Source organism: Ascaphus truei, chromosome 2, assembly GCF_040206685.1.
Source record: "Ascaphus truei isolate aAscTru1 chromosome 2, aAscTru1.hap1, whole genome shotgun sequence".
In the NCBI taxonomy this organism is placed as follows: Eukaryota; Metazoa; Chordata; class Amphibia; order Anura; family Ascaphidae; genus Ascaphus; species Ascaphus truei.
This window is the reverse complement of record NC_134484.1, coordinates 254,075,996-254,091,847: the sequence shown is the minus strand read 5'-3', so window position 1 is coordinate 254,091,847 and position 15,852 is coordinate 254,075,996. Positions and strand designations below refer to the sequence as shown.

The window sequence follows — 15,852 nt, the reverse complement described above, 5'->3', positions numbered from 1 at the left end:
AAAATGATGCTATATATCTTTTGCTTGTTGGGTCTAGGGGGGGCACAAGAGATTGCTATCACCCAACATGAAGGGGTAGTCACGTTTTGGTATAATTCATCCAATACTCATGTAGCTACCTTCTCCTTTGATTATTGTAATATAGTCCGCTGCCCCTCAACACATTGCCAATGTAATCGATACAGCAATGTCGGTTTCAGGTCTACTTATATATGCGTAACGGATTCCTACTGGGGACAGGAATGTGGTTACTGGGGAGCAGTAGGATGAAACACGGGAACAGATTGGGGATACCGACCACAAAGTGGCCAAACAAGGAAGGACAGGAATGGCAAGTCTCTAATTAGTCGGATGACCTTGCGGAAAACCGGTACATGTCTAGTCAGTGGTAAGACGGGTAAAATAATGAAACTCACACTAACTATAGAAAACCTTAGCCCCGGGGACGCTGGTGTATATGTTCTAGGGTCTTGGATAAAAGGAGATACAAGGGGGGCCTACGGGAAGTTCAAACTACAGGATATGTATCATTCCAAAGATTGCCAGATGTCAACCCGAAAAACCCCTGAGCCAGAGAAAAAACCCCTTAAACCACATTTCCATACATTGGAAAACATGGTGGCAGTAGCTAACCCCATATTTGAGGATACTATGGCCACGGGAACTGGATTCTCTGACACCAATTTGTGGCTTGAATGGATGCGATATAGTGCAAATAGTCATAATAGATCCAATTGTTATGTCTGTGGTAGTGCTAGACCACATTTGGGCACAGTGCCCCTCAATATCCCAGAGGACAGTGAAGACTGTTTCCTCAGTTTATTCACCAACACCTCCACTAACCACACCTCGTGTGAAGTCTGGAAAAAAGAATACCCTATAATCACAAAGGTACCCCGACCTGAGGAAAAGATTACAATATACCAGGGGAACTATACCTGTTATGCTAACCACAACCATAAAGGTAGATTTTTGGGTAATTTCACCTTTGGATATTGTTCTAAATATAGTAATCTCTCCGGAACACTGGTTCAGAACCAGGTCCAATCATTAGGCGATATCTATTGGATATGTGGGGATCTAAAGATTCGGACTAGATTAGAAGGGAGCTGGACTGGAGAGTGTGCCCTAGCAAAAGTCCTGATGCCCTTACATATTCTCGCAGACCATTCCCGAGGTAATAACGTCCCTACAACACACCACAGCACCAAACGCTCCACCCTCCCCGGTAGTTTTGACCCTCATGTTTATATCGATGCAATAGGGGTCCCAAGGGGGGTGCCTGACCAGTTTAAAGCCAGGGACCAGGTTAAAGCAGGATTTGAATCTCTGATTCCCATAGTTACCATTAATAAAAACGTTGATTGGATTAATTATGTGTATTACAACCAACAACGGTTTGTCAATTACACCAGAGATGCATTACAAGGTATTGCGGACCAATTGGCTCCAACATTTTATAGGACCTTCCAGAATAGAATGGCTTTAGATATGATCCTAGCCGAGAAGGGAGGTGTTTGCAAGATGATTGAGAATACGGGAACCTGTTGTACCTACATTCCCGATAACACTGGCCCCAATGGTAAAGTCACATTAGCCATTAAGAAATTAGAAGAACTGTCAATTGAACTCAAGAAGAATTCCGGGATTACTGATCCATGGGACCAGTATTTTGGTTGGCTGACGGGATGGCAAAAGATTCTTGCCCAAATAGGCATCGCAATAGTTATTATTTTTGTTTTGTTTGTGATTATTGTCTGCTGTGTTCTCCTATGTTTTAAAAAGTTCATGACCAAAGCTGTTGACAATAGCACTCCTACCTTTTTTCTGCAGTCAGATAATAATACTCCACTCTTGGAAGATGGTCCATTTACTCCGTTACAGTCCCTCCCAGTTAAGTACAATAGTATAAATCCATAGGGACAGTATCTGACTTCCTTATGTGCAAAAGAGGAGTTGTATTGTTTTACTCGGGCGCTTACTCTAACCGTCACGTGATTAATGGATGTGTATTAAAAGATTGAAAAGGGGGTGATACAACCTTAATTGGAGTTCTCTTGGAAAGTCCTCGTGTGACTCAAAATACCCCACTGGGGTCTATCCTGGACCCTTGGTATAAATGGAACAGAAGAAAAGGTGGGGGAGCAAAATGTGAGGAGGATGTAGTATCTTTCACTGACGGTCAATGCGGTGTTTTAGACTCTATTGGTCCCTCATAGAAAGAAAAACTCCTTGAATAGGGAGTTTATGTATTGTATGTAATCACAGGGTGTAGATGGAATAATAAATAAACTTACACGGCCTTGTGTAAGTTGTATTCCATCAAGGTTTCTTTGACTTCTTTCCGCGTCTTGCTTCTGAGTGGTAGTACTGCTTTCTTACTGGTCCTCTTTTCTCCTTTGGGTCGGTGGATTCTTGACTGTAATTCGCCTCAGTAGTAAATGAGTGACTGTCCCAGTCTTCCGGAATCCACAAGAGATAAGTAAAGGTCCCAAGGAGGTACAGGCAGGATACTGTCTCCTGCCTGTACCTCCTTGGGACCTTTACTTATCTCTTGTGGATTCCGGAAGACTGGGATAGTCACTCATTTACTACTGAGGCGAATTACAGTCAAGAATCCACCGACCCAAAGGAGAAAAGAGGACCAGTAAGAAAGCAGTACTACCACTCAGAAGCAAGACGCGGAAAGAAGTCAAAGAAACCTTGATGGAATACAACTTACACAAGGCCGTGTAAGTTTATTTATTATTCCATCTACACCCTGTGATTACATACAATACATAAACTCCCTATTCAAGGAGTTTTTCTTTCTATGAGGGATCAATAGAGTCTAAAACACCGCATTGACCGTCAGTGAAAGATACTACATCCTCCTCACATTGTGCTCCCCCACCTTTTCTTCTGTTCCTTATGTGCAAAGTCTGTGGCAAGGGGGGTCATGGATAAGCCATGACTCGTCGAACGTACAGCACAAAAGAGTTCCCAGGGACATCTGGACAGATGAGTTAGTACACATCTAGGGACAGACTCAGAAAAAGACATTTCTAGGGGGGACTGTGATGGATTGGATAAAATGCCTATTTCTTCATCTGTAATGTGTACCTTGCTATGATTCCTTACTCAAAATGGCTACCACAGCTACCCCTCCCATCAAGTATGGAAGATGGCTCCCTACCTAGGAATTCCACTCCAATGCTGATGTGTTCAAAAACTGCAATAACAAGACCATAAATCATAACAACAAGACCATACAAGGACAATACCTAACAAAGAACCAATGAGACAAATAACCTGAGACAGCTCCTTTGCATACAAACCCCCTCCCCTACAGCCCCTTTATAGGAACGTGGTCTGTAGGAATAAAGTCAGACATTATCATTCTGAACGTGTGTCAGCGTGATTTTTTCTCAGTGCATGCACTACCTATATAGGAAAAATAATCTGGACGGGGACAGATACTCTGCAGACGGTTGTTCTGATCCAAATCAATAGTGTGCGTGTGTGTGCGCCAGTGTGTGTGTGTGTGTGTGTGTGTGTGTGTGTGTGTGTGTGTGTGTGACAGTGTGACTGACTGTGTGTGTGTGTGACAGTGTGACTGACTGTGTGTGACTGTGACTGTGTGTGACTGACTGTGTGTGACTGTGACGGTGTGTGTGTGTGACTGTGACGGTGTGTGTGTGTGACTGTGACGGTGTGTGTGTGTGACTGTGACGGTGTGTGTGTGACTGTGACGGTGTGTGTGTGTGACTGTGACGGTGTGTGTGTGTGACTGACTGTGTGTGTGTGACTGTGTGTGTGTGACTGTGTGTGTGACTGTGTGTGTGTGACAGTGTGTGTCAGTGTGCGTGTGTGACAGTGTGTGTCAGTGTGCGTGTGTGAGTGTGTCTCAGTGTGCGTGTGTGACAGTGTGTCTCAGTGTGCGTGTGTGACAGTGTGTCTCAGTGTGCGTGTGTGACAGTGTGTGTCAGTGTGCGTGTGTGACAGTGTGTGTCAGTGTGCGTGTGTGACAGTGTGCGTGTGTGACAGTGTGCGTGTGTGACAGTGTGCGTGTGTGACAGTGTGCGTGTGTGACAGTGTGCGTGTGTGACAGTGTGCGTGTGTGACAGTGTGCGTGTGTGACAGTGTGCGTGTGTGACAGTGTGCGTGTGTGACAGTGTGCATCAGTGAGAGGAGAGAAGAGAAGAGAGACGTGAGAGACAGGGGGAGCGGAGAGAGACAGGGGGAGCGGAGAGAGACAGGGGGAGCGGAGAGAGACAGGGGGAGCGGAGAGAGACAGGGGGAGCGGAGAGAGACAGGGGGAGCGGAGAGAGACAGGGGGAGCGGAGAGAGACAGGGGGAGCGGAGAGAGACAGGGGGAGCGGAGAGAGACAGGGGGAGCGGAGAGAGACAGGGGGAGCGGAGAGAGACAGGGGGAGCGGAGAGAAGAGAGAGGAGAGAGAGAGAGGTGAGAGAGAGAGGTAGAGAGAGAGAGGTGAGAGAGAGAGAGGTGAGAGAGAGAGGTGAGAGAGAGAGGTGAGAGAGAGAGGTGAGAGAGAGAGGTGAGAGAGAGAGGTGAGAGAGAGGAGAGGAAGAGAGGAGAGGTGAGAGAGGAGAGGTGAGAGAGAGAGGTGAGAGAGAGAGAGAGAGGTGAGAGAGGTGAGAGAGAGAGGTGAGAGAGAGAGAGAGAGAGGTGAGAGAGAGAGAGGTGTGAGAGAGAGAGAGAGAGGTGAGAGGTGAGAGAGAAAGAGGTGAGAGAGAAAGAGAGGTGAGAGAGAAAGAGGTGAAAGAGAGAGGTGAGAGAGATGAGAGAGAGAGGTGAGAGAGAGAGAGCGGTGAGAGAGAGGTGAGAGAGAGAGAGAGAGCGAGAGAGAGGTGAGAGAGAGAGAGGTGAGAGAGAGAGAGAGAGGTGAGAGAGAGGTGAGAGAGAGAGGTGAGAGAGAGAGAGAAGTGGGGGAGCGGAGAGAGAGGTGGGGGAGCGGAGAGAGAGGTGGGGGAGCGGAGAGAGCGGTGGGGGAGCGGAGAGAGAGGTGGGGGAGCGGAGAGAGAGGTGGGGGAGCGAAGAGAGAGGTGGGGGAGCGGGAAAATTACATCCCGGGCAACGCCGGGTATATCAGCTAGAGAGGTGAGAGAGAGGTGAGAGAGAGAGAGGAGAGGAAGAGAGAGGAGAGGAAGAGAGAGGAGAGGAAGAGAGAGGAGAGGAAGAGAGAGAAGAGGAAGAGAGAGAAGAGGAAGAGAGAGGAGAGGAGAGAGAGAGGTGAGAGAGAGGTGAGAGAGAGGTGAGAAAGAGGTGAGAGAGAGGTGAGAGAGAGGTGAGAGAGGTGAGAGAGAGAGAGGTGAGAGAGAGAGAGGTGAGAGAGAGAGAGGTGAGAGAGAGAGGTGAGAGAGAGAGGTGTGAGAGAGAGAGGTGTGAGAGAGAGAGGTGTGAGAGAGAGAGGTGTGAGAGAGAGAGGTGAGAGGTGAGAGAGAAAGAGAAGTGAGAGAGAAAGAGAGGTGAGAGAGAGAGGTAAGAGAGGTGTGAGAGAGAGCGGTGAGAGAGAGAGAGCGGTGAGAGAGAGAGAGCGGTGAGAGAGAGAGCGGTGAGAGAGAGAGCGGTGAGAGAGAGAGAGCGGTGAGAGAGAGAGAGCGGTGAGAGAGAGAGAGCGGTGAGAGAGAGAGAGCGGTGAGAGAGAGAGAGCGGTGAGAGAGCGGTGAGAGAGGTGGGGGAGTGGAGAGAGAGGTGGGGGAGTGGAGAGAGAGGTGGGGGAGCGGGGAGAGAGGTGCGGGGAGCGGAGAGAGAGGTTGGGGGAGCGGAGAGAGAGGTTGGGGGAGCGGAGAGAGAGGTTGGGGGAGCGGAGAGAGAGGTGGGGGAGCGGAGAGAGAGGTGGGGGAGCGGAGAGAGAGATGGGGGAGCGGAGAGAGACAGGGGGAGTGGGAAAATTACATCCCGGGCAACGCCGGGTATATCAGCTAGTAAATAACTAAGTACAAGAAACTCCTTTGCCTTTGACCCATGTTACCTTCAGCAGGAAGGGATTTGGCACCGGCGATCTCCTCTCTTGATTGTCTCACAGCGCAGCATGTGACGCGTCGCCGCATGGGAAAACAATCTTGTTGTATCCCCTGCTGGCTGAGCAGTGGAGCAACAAGCAAGGAGACACCGGGCCTGCTAGAAAGGAGGTGAGGGACTGGTGAGAGCACGCGCCGCCATCTGCAGCGGGGACCTAGCCTTCTACGTCAGCAGAAAGCAGGAGACACGTCTGGCTCAGCAGCAGGGGTAATATAGATGAAGCAGGAGGTATATCTTAGTATAGCTAGCAGTATAATAGACTGTAGTCGACACAGCAATATACGGCCAACAGGTAAAGTCTGTGCAAGTACCTAGCATTATCAGTGTCAAAGAACAAGTGTCCGGAGACTAATGTATAATGCGCGTCCAGTGTACCCAAGAGACACTTGATGCTGAGGCTAAATGATAACCCTGCACAAGATGTTGGTGCCATTTCAGACTGAAGAATACTACCAGGTCAAACCACACTGTTGCTTATTCGTGAACCTTCCCATTCCGACCCCGTATATTTGACGGGCATAGTGGGGGTCTGGCAGAAGGGAAAAAGGGATCACTGATCAACCAACACTATAGCACAGCGTTATTACTAGTGAACGGATCTCACAAGCCCTCTTTTTAGCGAGTGCAACCCTGAATCTGTGCATTGTAATGCTCCTGTTGGCTCCGGACAAAATAAACTGGTTTTATTTAACTCATCTGTTCTGTCTTGTGCTTTCAATCCCGTGTAATTGTACTGGTTTAGCACAACAGGCTCTCTCAGGTGGCAGCTGAAATACTGTGGTCGGTCTAGATTTCGAGACCGCAGTGCGAGGAGTTAGACGCTCCATGCATGGCACAAGGTTTACCTTACCCCCAACTAGTTAACCTAAATCGACCTGAGGATCGACCTAGAGAAAGGTGTCCAAGTTTTGGACCTGGACCCAGGATAATATGATCCTTCGTTGCGAGGAATAGGGGCTGCGGACGTAGGGCCGCAAGAAGATAGCCATGGTTGAGGACAGTGTCTGGAATGAGACCAGGTCACAGGCAGCCACAGTGGACCCAGTTTCAGAGTCGTCCAATGCCCTGTCCCCGGATCCCATTACAGAGTCCCTAGATTCCAGTTAGCACAATGAGCCCAGTCTCCCGACAGGAGAGGCCCAGCTGGTCTCTGAAGTTACAAGGCTACTGGCGGCACTTCGGCCGGGTGCCAGCAATAGAGACGATGACAGCCCGGTCAGCTCTCCCATCTCACGCACAGTCATCGGCCAGCAGCTGCCTCATGTACAGCAGCTTTGCGAAGTTTAATAAAGACAAGGACGACATTGACGGTTATCTGCGAGCATTTGAACACCAGCGTTTCCTGCACCAGTTCCCGGAGCAAGTTTAGGTAAACACCTGTCCCCCCAATTGAGCAGAAAAGAAGCTGCGGCATATCGGCAGATGAACAGAGATTATACCTGCCCATTCGTCAAGGAGCTTTTTCTGGCAAAATATGCCATGAATCCCCTTGACCTACCAGACCAAGTTCAAAGCGTTGAACAAAGGGTCCCAGGACTCACACGTTAAATTTGTTTCCCAGTTTGCCCACAGTAATTCAGCGCTGTGTGCGAGATATAGATAGATATTGAACTTAGAATAAAAAAGGTAATTGTATTATTTAGATAACAGATTATAATATATATTTTTATATATAGTTTTGCTTACCATATCCTTTGTTTGCAAGTGTCGCCTGAGCCTTAAAAAATAGAAAAGGGACAATTTATTCATTAGTAAGTACATGTATACATCTCCAAGTACATGTTTGATGCTACATGAGAAGAACTTAAGACCAAATCCATAAAAAAGGTGCCAAGGTTCATATGAATGGGAGTAAAGGTATGATGAGCCTTAACACCCATTAGTGGAACTAGGTCTTAATATTTAGAGGGATGAATTCAAGACGCATGTGATTTTCTGATTATTGCATTAAAACATATTTGAGCTGAAACATCTGTGCTGGAATGTCTTTCACCGGAGTGGCCATTAGAGATCAGTACTAAAAAAAACACATTTATTTTAATGAATAAAGTCGATCAGTACAATGTTATCAAAGGAAAGTTAAGTGGAAATAATAATAACCGCAAATGTGTGGAAAAAAACATAACTGGTACTTTAGGTATAAAGTAGTTCACAAACTGTGGTACATGGACACTGCTAAATCCCAATCAGCTCTCCTTGTGACCTTGGGCAAGTTAATTTATCTCCCTGTGCCTCAGGCACCAAAACTAGACTGTAAGCTGTTCGGGGAAGAGACACATTGTGCCTGCAAAAGTCTTTGTACAGCAATGTATATACAGGCATACCCCACATTAACGTACGCAATGGGACCGGAGCATGTATGTAAAGCGAAAATGTACTTAAAATGAAGCATGACCTTTTACCCACTTATTGATGCATGTACTGTACTGCAATCGTCATATACGTGCTTAACTGATGTAAATAAGGCATTTGTAACTGGCTCTATAGTCTCCCCGCTTGCGCACAGCTTCGGTACAGGTAGGGAGCCGGTATTGCTGTTCAGGACGTGCTTACTGGCGCATGCGTGAGCTGCCGTTTGCCTATTGAGCGAGATGTACTTACTCGCGAGTGTACTTAAAGTGAGTGTCCTTAAACCGGGGTATGCCTGTATTTTCAGCGCTACATAAAACAGAAGTATCAAGAATACGGCACCAGTATTTTGTAAACATCTAGTATGCATACTGTACATAGAAATACATTGTGCAACAGAACTAAGTACGTATGCTAATCCTCCCAATTATTAACGTTGAAGTGATCCATGTAATAGAAAGGTTTTCTAATCTTAGGATATTGAAGATATATTTTAATGCGCACAACCTTGATTGTAATGTCTTTGTGGCAGACTTCTTCCTTCACTGTTAATATTTATATTATGTAGTTATCACTTGTATAATTCCCAGTATTGTGTCTAGGACACACATGGTACAGCTCTGGAAAAAAAAGAGAAAATTGTTCTCTTAGCGTAATTTTATTTTCCTGGAGAGTCCATCCATGGCAGTGCACACCAATGGGTTAAGCCCCCACACAACAGCAGTTATAGGACACAAACTTCTGCCTGTGGCAGGACCAGAAAGAGCTCCACCTCTACTCACCTGGTAGTCTTATTTATGATACCACAGCTGAAAAATATAATTCATTATCGTACAATTGTTACCGGGAGGGAATTGGTGTGCACTGCAATGGATGGACTCTCCAGGGAAAAAAACAAGTTATGGTAAGATAAAAACTCTTTTACTGGTTGTCCCCATGTCAGTGGTCTAGGGTGAATTACCAAAGCAGTACCCAAAAGTAGGGGTTCTCAAAATAATTACCACCAAAGCCATATCTCGGTAAACCAAGAGGTTTTTTGACTGAAGGACTTTACTGACAAAGCATGTATCTGCCGAGGCATGGACATCCACACAATAGTATTTTATAAAGGTGTGACTAGACTTCCAAACTGCTACCCCGAATAACCCTGCAGGGGACGCCTGTGCCTTTGCCGCCCAGGATAAGGCCATAGCCCTTGTAGAATGGGCTTTATCCAGTTTTGGAGCTGGTTTCTTCTGAATGGTGTAGGTTTTTTTGATAGCCGTTATAATCCAATGGTTTATCGTTGATTTTGCAGCAGGCTGCCACCTTCTTCCTCCCATTGGGAGCATAAACAGCCTGTCTGACTTCCTGAAGCTCTCTGTTCTGGCGAGATAATGTTTCAAACACCTTACTACTGTACATCCAGAGTGTATAATACCAGTTCCGTAGCGTTTTAAGGATTCAGATAGAATTAAGATAATACCCAACTCCTGAGTGAGATGAAAAGGCGGAGATGACCTTTAGCAAAAACTGCTGGACATACCTTGATTCTGATCAATCAAGACATTGTTCTGATAAAAAATAAAAAATTTTAAAAAATTCTGATCAATCAAGACATTGTTCTGATAAAAAAAAAAATTAAAAAAAAAAAAACTTATATGGGTAACGCTTGTATTGCGCTAATTCTTCACGTGAATGTTCCGCTATCAATAGTACGGTTTTAAACATTTTTTTTTATCTGAATTTTGCTGGAGTGGTTCAAAAGCAGCGCATGTCAATATCTGCAAGATTAAGGGCAAATCCCAGGCGGGAATTTGAATAATGGAGTTGCGATTTTATTCTCAGCAGTGCTTGAAAGAAACTTCACTATCAGATCTACAGTAGATAGTTCCAAGCCTTCTTGGAAGAATTCCAGAATTGTGGGAACAGGTTGTTCCAAATTTTTTTATAATTTTATATTACCAAAAAGGCAAAAATCTGCATACACACAAAAAAGGCACCATAGGAGTAGGGAAGTCTAGAGGAGCAGCGCCTTAGCATTTTAAAGTCAGATTTACCCTCCCTCACCCCAAAAAAAAAATCAAGGGGGAGTCTTCTGTTTTGGTGCTAGGCAAAGTGAAAGCAGAGTGCTGAGCTCTGCAGAAACCCAGCTAGTAATCACCCAAAACAGCACTAACCTGAACAAAAAGTGACAGACAAGGAGAGAGGAAAAGGGTCCCAAGTGAGCTGGTTGGAAAAATCTCAAAAATTTAAGATGCCTCCAAAGCAGCAGCAATGTCCTGAGAAGGCAGAGAAGAAAAAGGAAAAATCCAAGATGGCTGCTGACCTCATGGAGCAGCATGCAGAGAATCAGCAGGATGTCTGTGACCCACAGGAGAGTGGGGGACACAGGGAGCAGAGAGAGCATGGTGAGGTGGTCAGAGCTGTGGGGAGGGAAATCATGCCAACTCTGACTAAAAGGTTTGAAAAGCTGCAGAGAGCCATAGAGGAGCTTAAGGGGACTCACCTCCCAGAGCACCAGAATAGGGGAGGCTGAAAATAGAGAGAGTGACCTGGAGTAAAACTCTGCAGCACTGCAACTAGAAAGGCAGACTTTAAAAAGAATCAATCAGTCCCTAGAGGAAAAAATGGATGATCTGGAAAATTGATCACGGATAAATAATGTGCGCATTATTGGGATCCCCGAGTCTGTGAAATCAATACAATTAATGGACTTTTGCTCCAAATAGATACCAGAGACACTGGGAATTACTCATGGTGGAGCCCATGTCAAGATGGAGAAGGCCCACAGACTAGGTCAGATCAGAACAGGGCAAGAAAACAGACTCAGGGCAGTAATGGCAAGAGTTCTAGATTTTGCAGAAAAAGCAAACCCGGACATAGGATCCTGTTATTCCAAGACTATTCAGCAGCGGTGTCAGATAAAAGGAGGGAATACAGCAAGGTGTGCAGCGTTCTCTTTAAGGGCAACAAAATTTACACTAAGCTGCCATGCTGAAAGTCTTCACGGAGGCAGGAACAAAACGTTGTCAAAAACGTCCCAAAATTGTGCGTAGTTATCAGGTAATTGCAGTTTTACCGGTTCCAAAAGTGATACCCCAGCTAGACTTTTGGAAGAGATTGAGCAATTATCCCCACAATGGGGGCTCCATTGGAGCGGTAGTGACTCCGTCCAGTCAATGAGGGGGTTACGTAGCCGAATCCAGGGGAGTCCCAAAATTACATCGACTGACGCCGTATGAATGGCGTCCAGTTGAATCTTCTCGGTGTGGCTTTCACCAGTTGTAGCGTGAAAGGTATGGTTTGCAGGGAAATAAAGGCAAGTTGTAAGGGCCGCCCGTTGATGGCTTCGAGCCCTATGGTGCTCTCCTTGTATATCAAGGGAATCTTGTTTCTTTCGGCGAACCCCTGATCAGGGCAGTTACGTTTTGATCACAGTGCTTAGGCTCAATCAGCCGGCTGCCCTTCATGACCTATTAGCATAGCAGATGGAGTCTTCCTTTTTCAGAACAGATCCAAAATACCATACATATACACTTTAATATCTACACATATTAATAAGTTCCATTCTGGTGGGCTCAGTAGGTCGAAATTTGCCAGTTTTTAATGCCTACAGTGACTCCACATATTGGCCAAATATCAACTCTCTGTGACCTCCAGAACTGGAGATACAGAAATGCACTTTAAAACATTAAAATACAGGATTATGGAGGTGCATGCTGGGAAGCAAGGAGCATGGAAGCTTAACCTGATAGCTCCGTGCCTCACTCCCTGTTTTTCTAAAGAAACGAACAACAAAACTGGCAATACATGAATAAAAACACCATATTATAATAACTAAACATCCAGGATGTCCAAGAAGATAGCTAAAACCCCCAAAAAGAAGGGGCTCCCAGAGTATTTTGGCGGAGGTAAATCGAGCAGAGCCACGGCAGCAATGGCGCCCCCCTCCCGCACTGGATCAGAATCGGAGGAGGAGGGGGATACCGGGGATGATCAGGGTCTGCTACCTGTAAGACGCTGTGATTTTGAAAGACTATACACGGTCTTAAAATCCATGCTGCAGGCTGAAATCAGAGCCCTGGGAAAGGAGGTAGGGAGCCTGGGGGCCAGAACGCAGGAGCTTGAAGTGAAGGTTGGCCTGCGCAATACAAAAAAAACAGCAGACCTGCAGGCACAAATTAACGAATTAAAGGACAGACAAGAAGACGCGGAAAACCGCGACCGACGAAATAATGTCCGCTTACGAGGAGTCCCAGAAAATGTGGGGGACTGTGAGGAGTTCGTGGCGCGGTGGCTCACCCATATGTGCCCAGATTCCCCGCAGAATAAACTGGGAATGGATAGGTGCCATCGGGCGCACCGGTCCAAGCCGCAACCGACAGAACAACCGCGAGATATTATAGTGCGGCTCCATCACTATAAGACCCGGGAAGCGGTGCTGTAGCACGCGAGGAATGCACCCCTGAGAGAATTTGAGGGCACTAAAATAGCTGTGTTCCAGCACATAGCTCCAACTACATTAGCCCGACGAAGAGAGCTATGGCCCATAACTAAATGCCTCAGGGATAAGGCAATTCGATACCGCTGGGCATTTCCTTTCGGACTGATAGTGATCAAAAATGGACGCCCAATCAGCATGAAAACCCCAGGAGAAGGTGAGGCGTTCCTGAAAAAACTGGGGCTGCGGCTGACCCCCACGAGCTCCGAGACGGAAGTACCGGCCCCGGGCCCATCCCGGACCACGGTCGGAAGCACAGCTGATGAAGGGGCCACTCAAGGATGAGGAAACGTATAATCACTATGTTTCACCACAGTTTGTACTTTAATAAAGTTGACAGTTTGGTGTTCGAAAAGTCAGGAAATATACACCTTTGCCCTGGACTAATGTACCTCGCACCCCCCCCCCTAACAGAGCTGGTGGATGCCGCATGCCCGGGACGTCGGGCGCCTGTTAAAAAATCTTTTGGACTTACCTCGTGGAGATGCCATAGCACCCAAGATGGCGGAGACAGCATAGGCAGCATGGAACGCAAAACCAGGAAGGCAGGAGGATCGAGGTGAGCGGGAAGCCATGTAGATGATGCGTCCGCCTCGGTGAGTTGTCAAATCCAAGATGGCGTCCAGAGGAATTACGTCACCGGAAGGGGCGGGACCCGGAGCGGCCATCTTGGAGGTGGCGAGGAGCAGAGGAGACCCTGGCAGCGACGTCATCTTGAAGAGCCGGAATCAACAGCGCCGGCGAGTGAGGGAACAGCCATCGAGAGGAAGGGACCACCGGGAGCAGCTGAGACCCTAGACACCTGCACACAGACCAGGAAGCCGGAAAGTGACGGCAACGGAGCATCGCACAGGGATCGACATGGACTGCACCGGAAGAAATTAAAAGAAACTTTTGTGGACGTGATTTATTCCGGATATGAGGGGGGCAGAGGGGAGAGAGCTCGGACAGCCGGAGAGACAGATAAGAGGGGCACGGGTAGCGCAGATAGGGAGGGTAATATAGAGGAGAGGGGGGAAAGTGAGGCGAGAAGGAAGGAGGGGGACGTGTAATAGGGCGAGATCGGATGGGGTAAGTAGATTAAGTAGGTGGTTTAGGGTAAGTGGTTAGAATGAGAGAAGTAGTAGGTAGATGGGTTGGAGGAGGGATCAGAGATGGGAGGAGTAGGGAGGAGAAGCAGAGAGGAGTAGGTAGGTCATCGGGAAAGGAGGGGGATGTGAAATATTAGAAGGTAAGAGTAGGTTAGCTTAAGAGAAGAATTTCTGTAAGTGCTGGAGAGGGATAAGAGATGGGAAAGAAATTAAATGAGAAAGATAGAGGTGAGAAGGCAACATACACACGGGAAGATAGATGGGAGGGAGCGAGAACAGGAAGGGGATCAAGAGGCCTCAGGTAACCAATATATACTTGATTCCAGTGCAGTCAAATAACCAGATGCAGTTCATCTCTGTAGACGGTGGTCCCGCTCATTGAGGTCAACAGCCACAGAAAGTGGAGGGGTACGTAGGACCAGGCCAAGCAAAGGCCAGAGGCACCACACAGAGACACAGGGGCGTAATTACTAGCTCCAAGTAGGGGCACAAGGATAATGTATTACAAGGGGGAGAGGCAGATCACCGTATAGTGGAGTACGTAGAGCAAAGGAATGATCCTAGGAAAGCATTGTTTGCTAGTTGTTGTTTGAAGATTTTGTAGGAGGGAGGCCGGACAGCAGGGTTTAAACCTGCTTCTGTTCCTACATGGGCCGACCGCCGGAACGGGAAAAGACATCAACCCCATTGGCCGGCAAAGTCCCTTGGGAGGGGATTTCAGTGAGGGAGGGAGGAGAGCTGGGGGGGTGTGAGTACCTGGCCGCCTACACTGAGTACCCAAGGGCGTTGGTCTCACAGCCAAGGTACTGGTACCGAGGCTCTGTGATCACTGTTTATATGTTTTGCTCATGTTTGTCTAGTTGCCCCCCCCTCTCGTATCCCCCCCCATAGTGCACCAACCTACAGGAAGAGAGAGACCTGCAGATACCCAGCAGCAGATGGAGTATGTAGACCAACAAATGGCCCAGATGACCTTGCCAACGGAGCGCACCAATCCCGCAGACAAGATGAGTAATGAGCTAATAATGATCACACATAATGTTAAAGGGTTTAACAGCCCGGTTAAACGTAGAATCGCATTCAAAGAATATAACCGCCTGAAAGCCGATATAATTTTTCTACAAGAAACCCACTTTTCCCGCTCCAATCACCCAAAATATCTAGACAAAAATTACAGAACATTTTATCTGGCCTCAACCAAGGCAAAGAAAAGAGGGGTGGCTATCTTAACTAGCTAGATATAAATAAACACTATACGGACCCAGAAGGACGTTATATCATCCTTACGGGGATGATACAAAGCCAACCTCTGACATTAGCGTCAGTCTACGCCCCATGCGAGACGAGTTCTGCATTCTTTACACAGTTCTTTAATAAATTACACACTGTCGCGAAGGGACATATCTTTATAGCAGGCGATCTTAACCGCACATTAGACCCTGACCTGGACAGATGTACAATACCTAACCCATCCCACAAACAGGACGTACTAACTATACATAAGGGCATGCAAGACTGTCAGCTGATAGATATCTGGCGGGAACAACATCCCAACGCACGGGAATATACTTTTTTTTCCCACCCACACAATCGTTACAGTCGGATAGATTACCTCCTGGTATCCAATAGAGTGGTTCCAGTGGTAGGGCACACAGAGATCCATGGAATCTCATGGTCCGACCACGCACCGGTAGAGCTGCGGTGCACATTGGACGCCTTAGACAGACCTGGAGCAAACTGGAAGCTCAACGAGCTCCTCCTGAAAACGAAATTGGTGAGCGAATTAAAGAATATTTTCGGGACAACACAGGCAGTGTGACGGCTCAGTCCACGCTCTGGGGGGCCCATAAGGCTACCATGAGGGGGGGGTTGATGAACATAGCAGGTAAAAGAAAGAGAGCGAA

At 47.2% G+C, this 15,852-nt stretch overlaps 1 protein-coding gene across 1 annotated transcript in view; it reads right to left on the bottom strand.

Annotated features, from left to right (window-relative positions):
* Window positions 1–15,626, bottom strand: part of LOC142487225 (uncharacterized) — a 104,576-nt gene extending 88,950 nt beyond the window's left edge. The window contains exons 1-2 of the mRNA XM_075586113.1: window positions 15,561–15,626; window positions 7,712–7,742 (exon numbers count right to left, since the gene is read on the bottom strand). Coding sequence (XP_075442228.1) covers window positions 7,712–7,742; window positions 15,561–15,611 — 82 coding nt within the window. The 5' untranslated portion in view covers window positions 15,612–15,626. The remainder of the gene's footprint in view (window positions 1–7,711; window positions 7,743–15,560) is intronic.
* Between the last annotated feature and the right edge of the window lie 226 nt (window positions 15,627–15,852).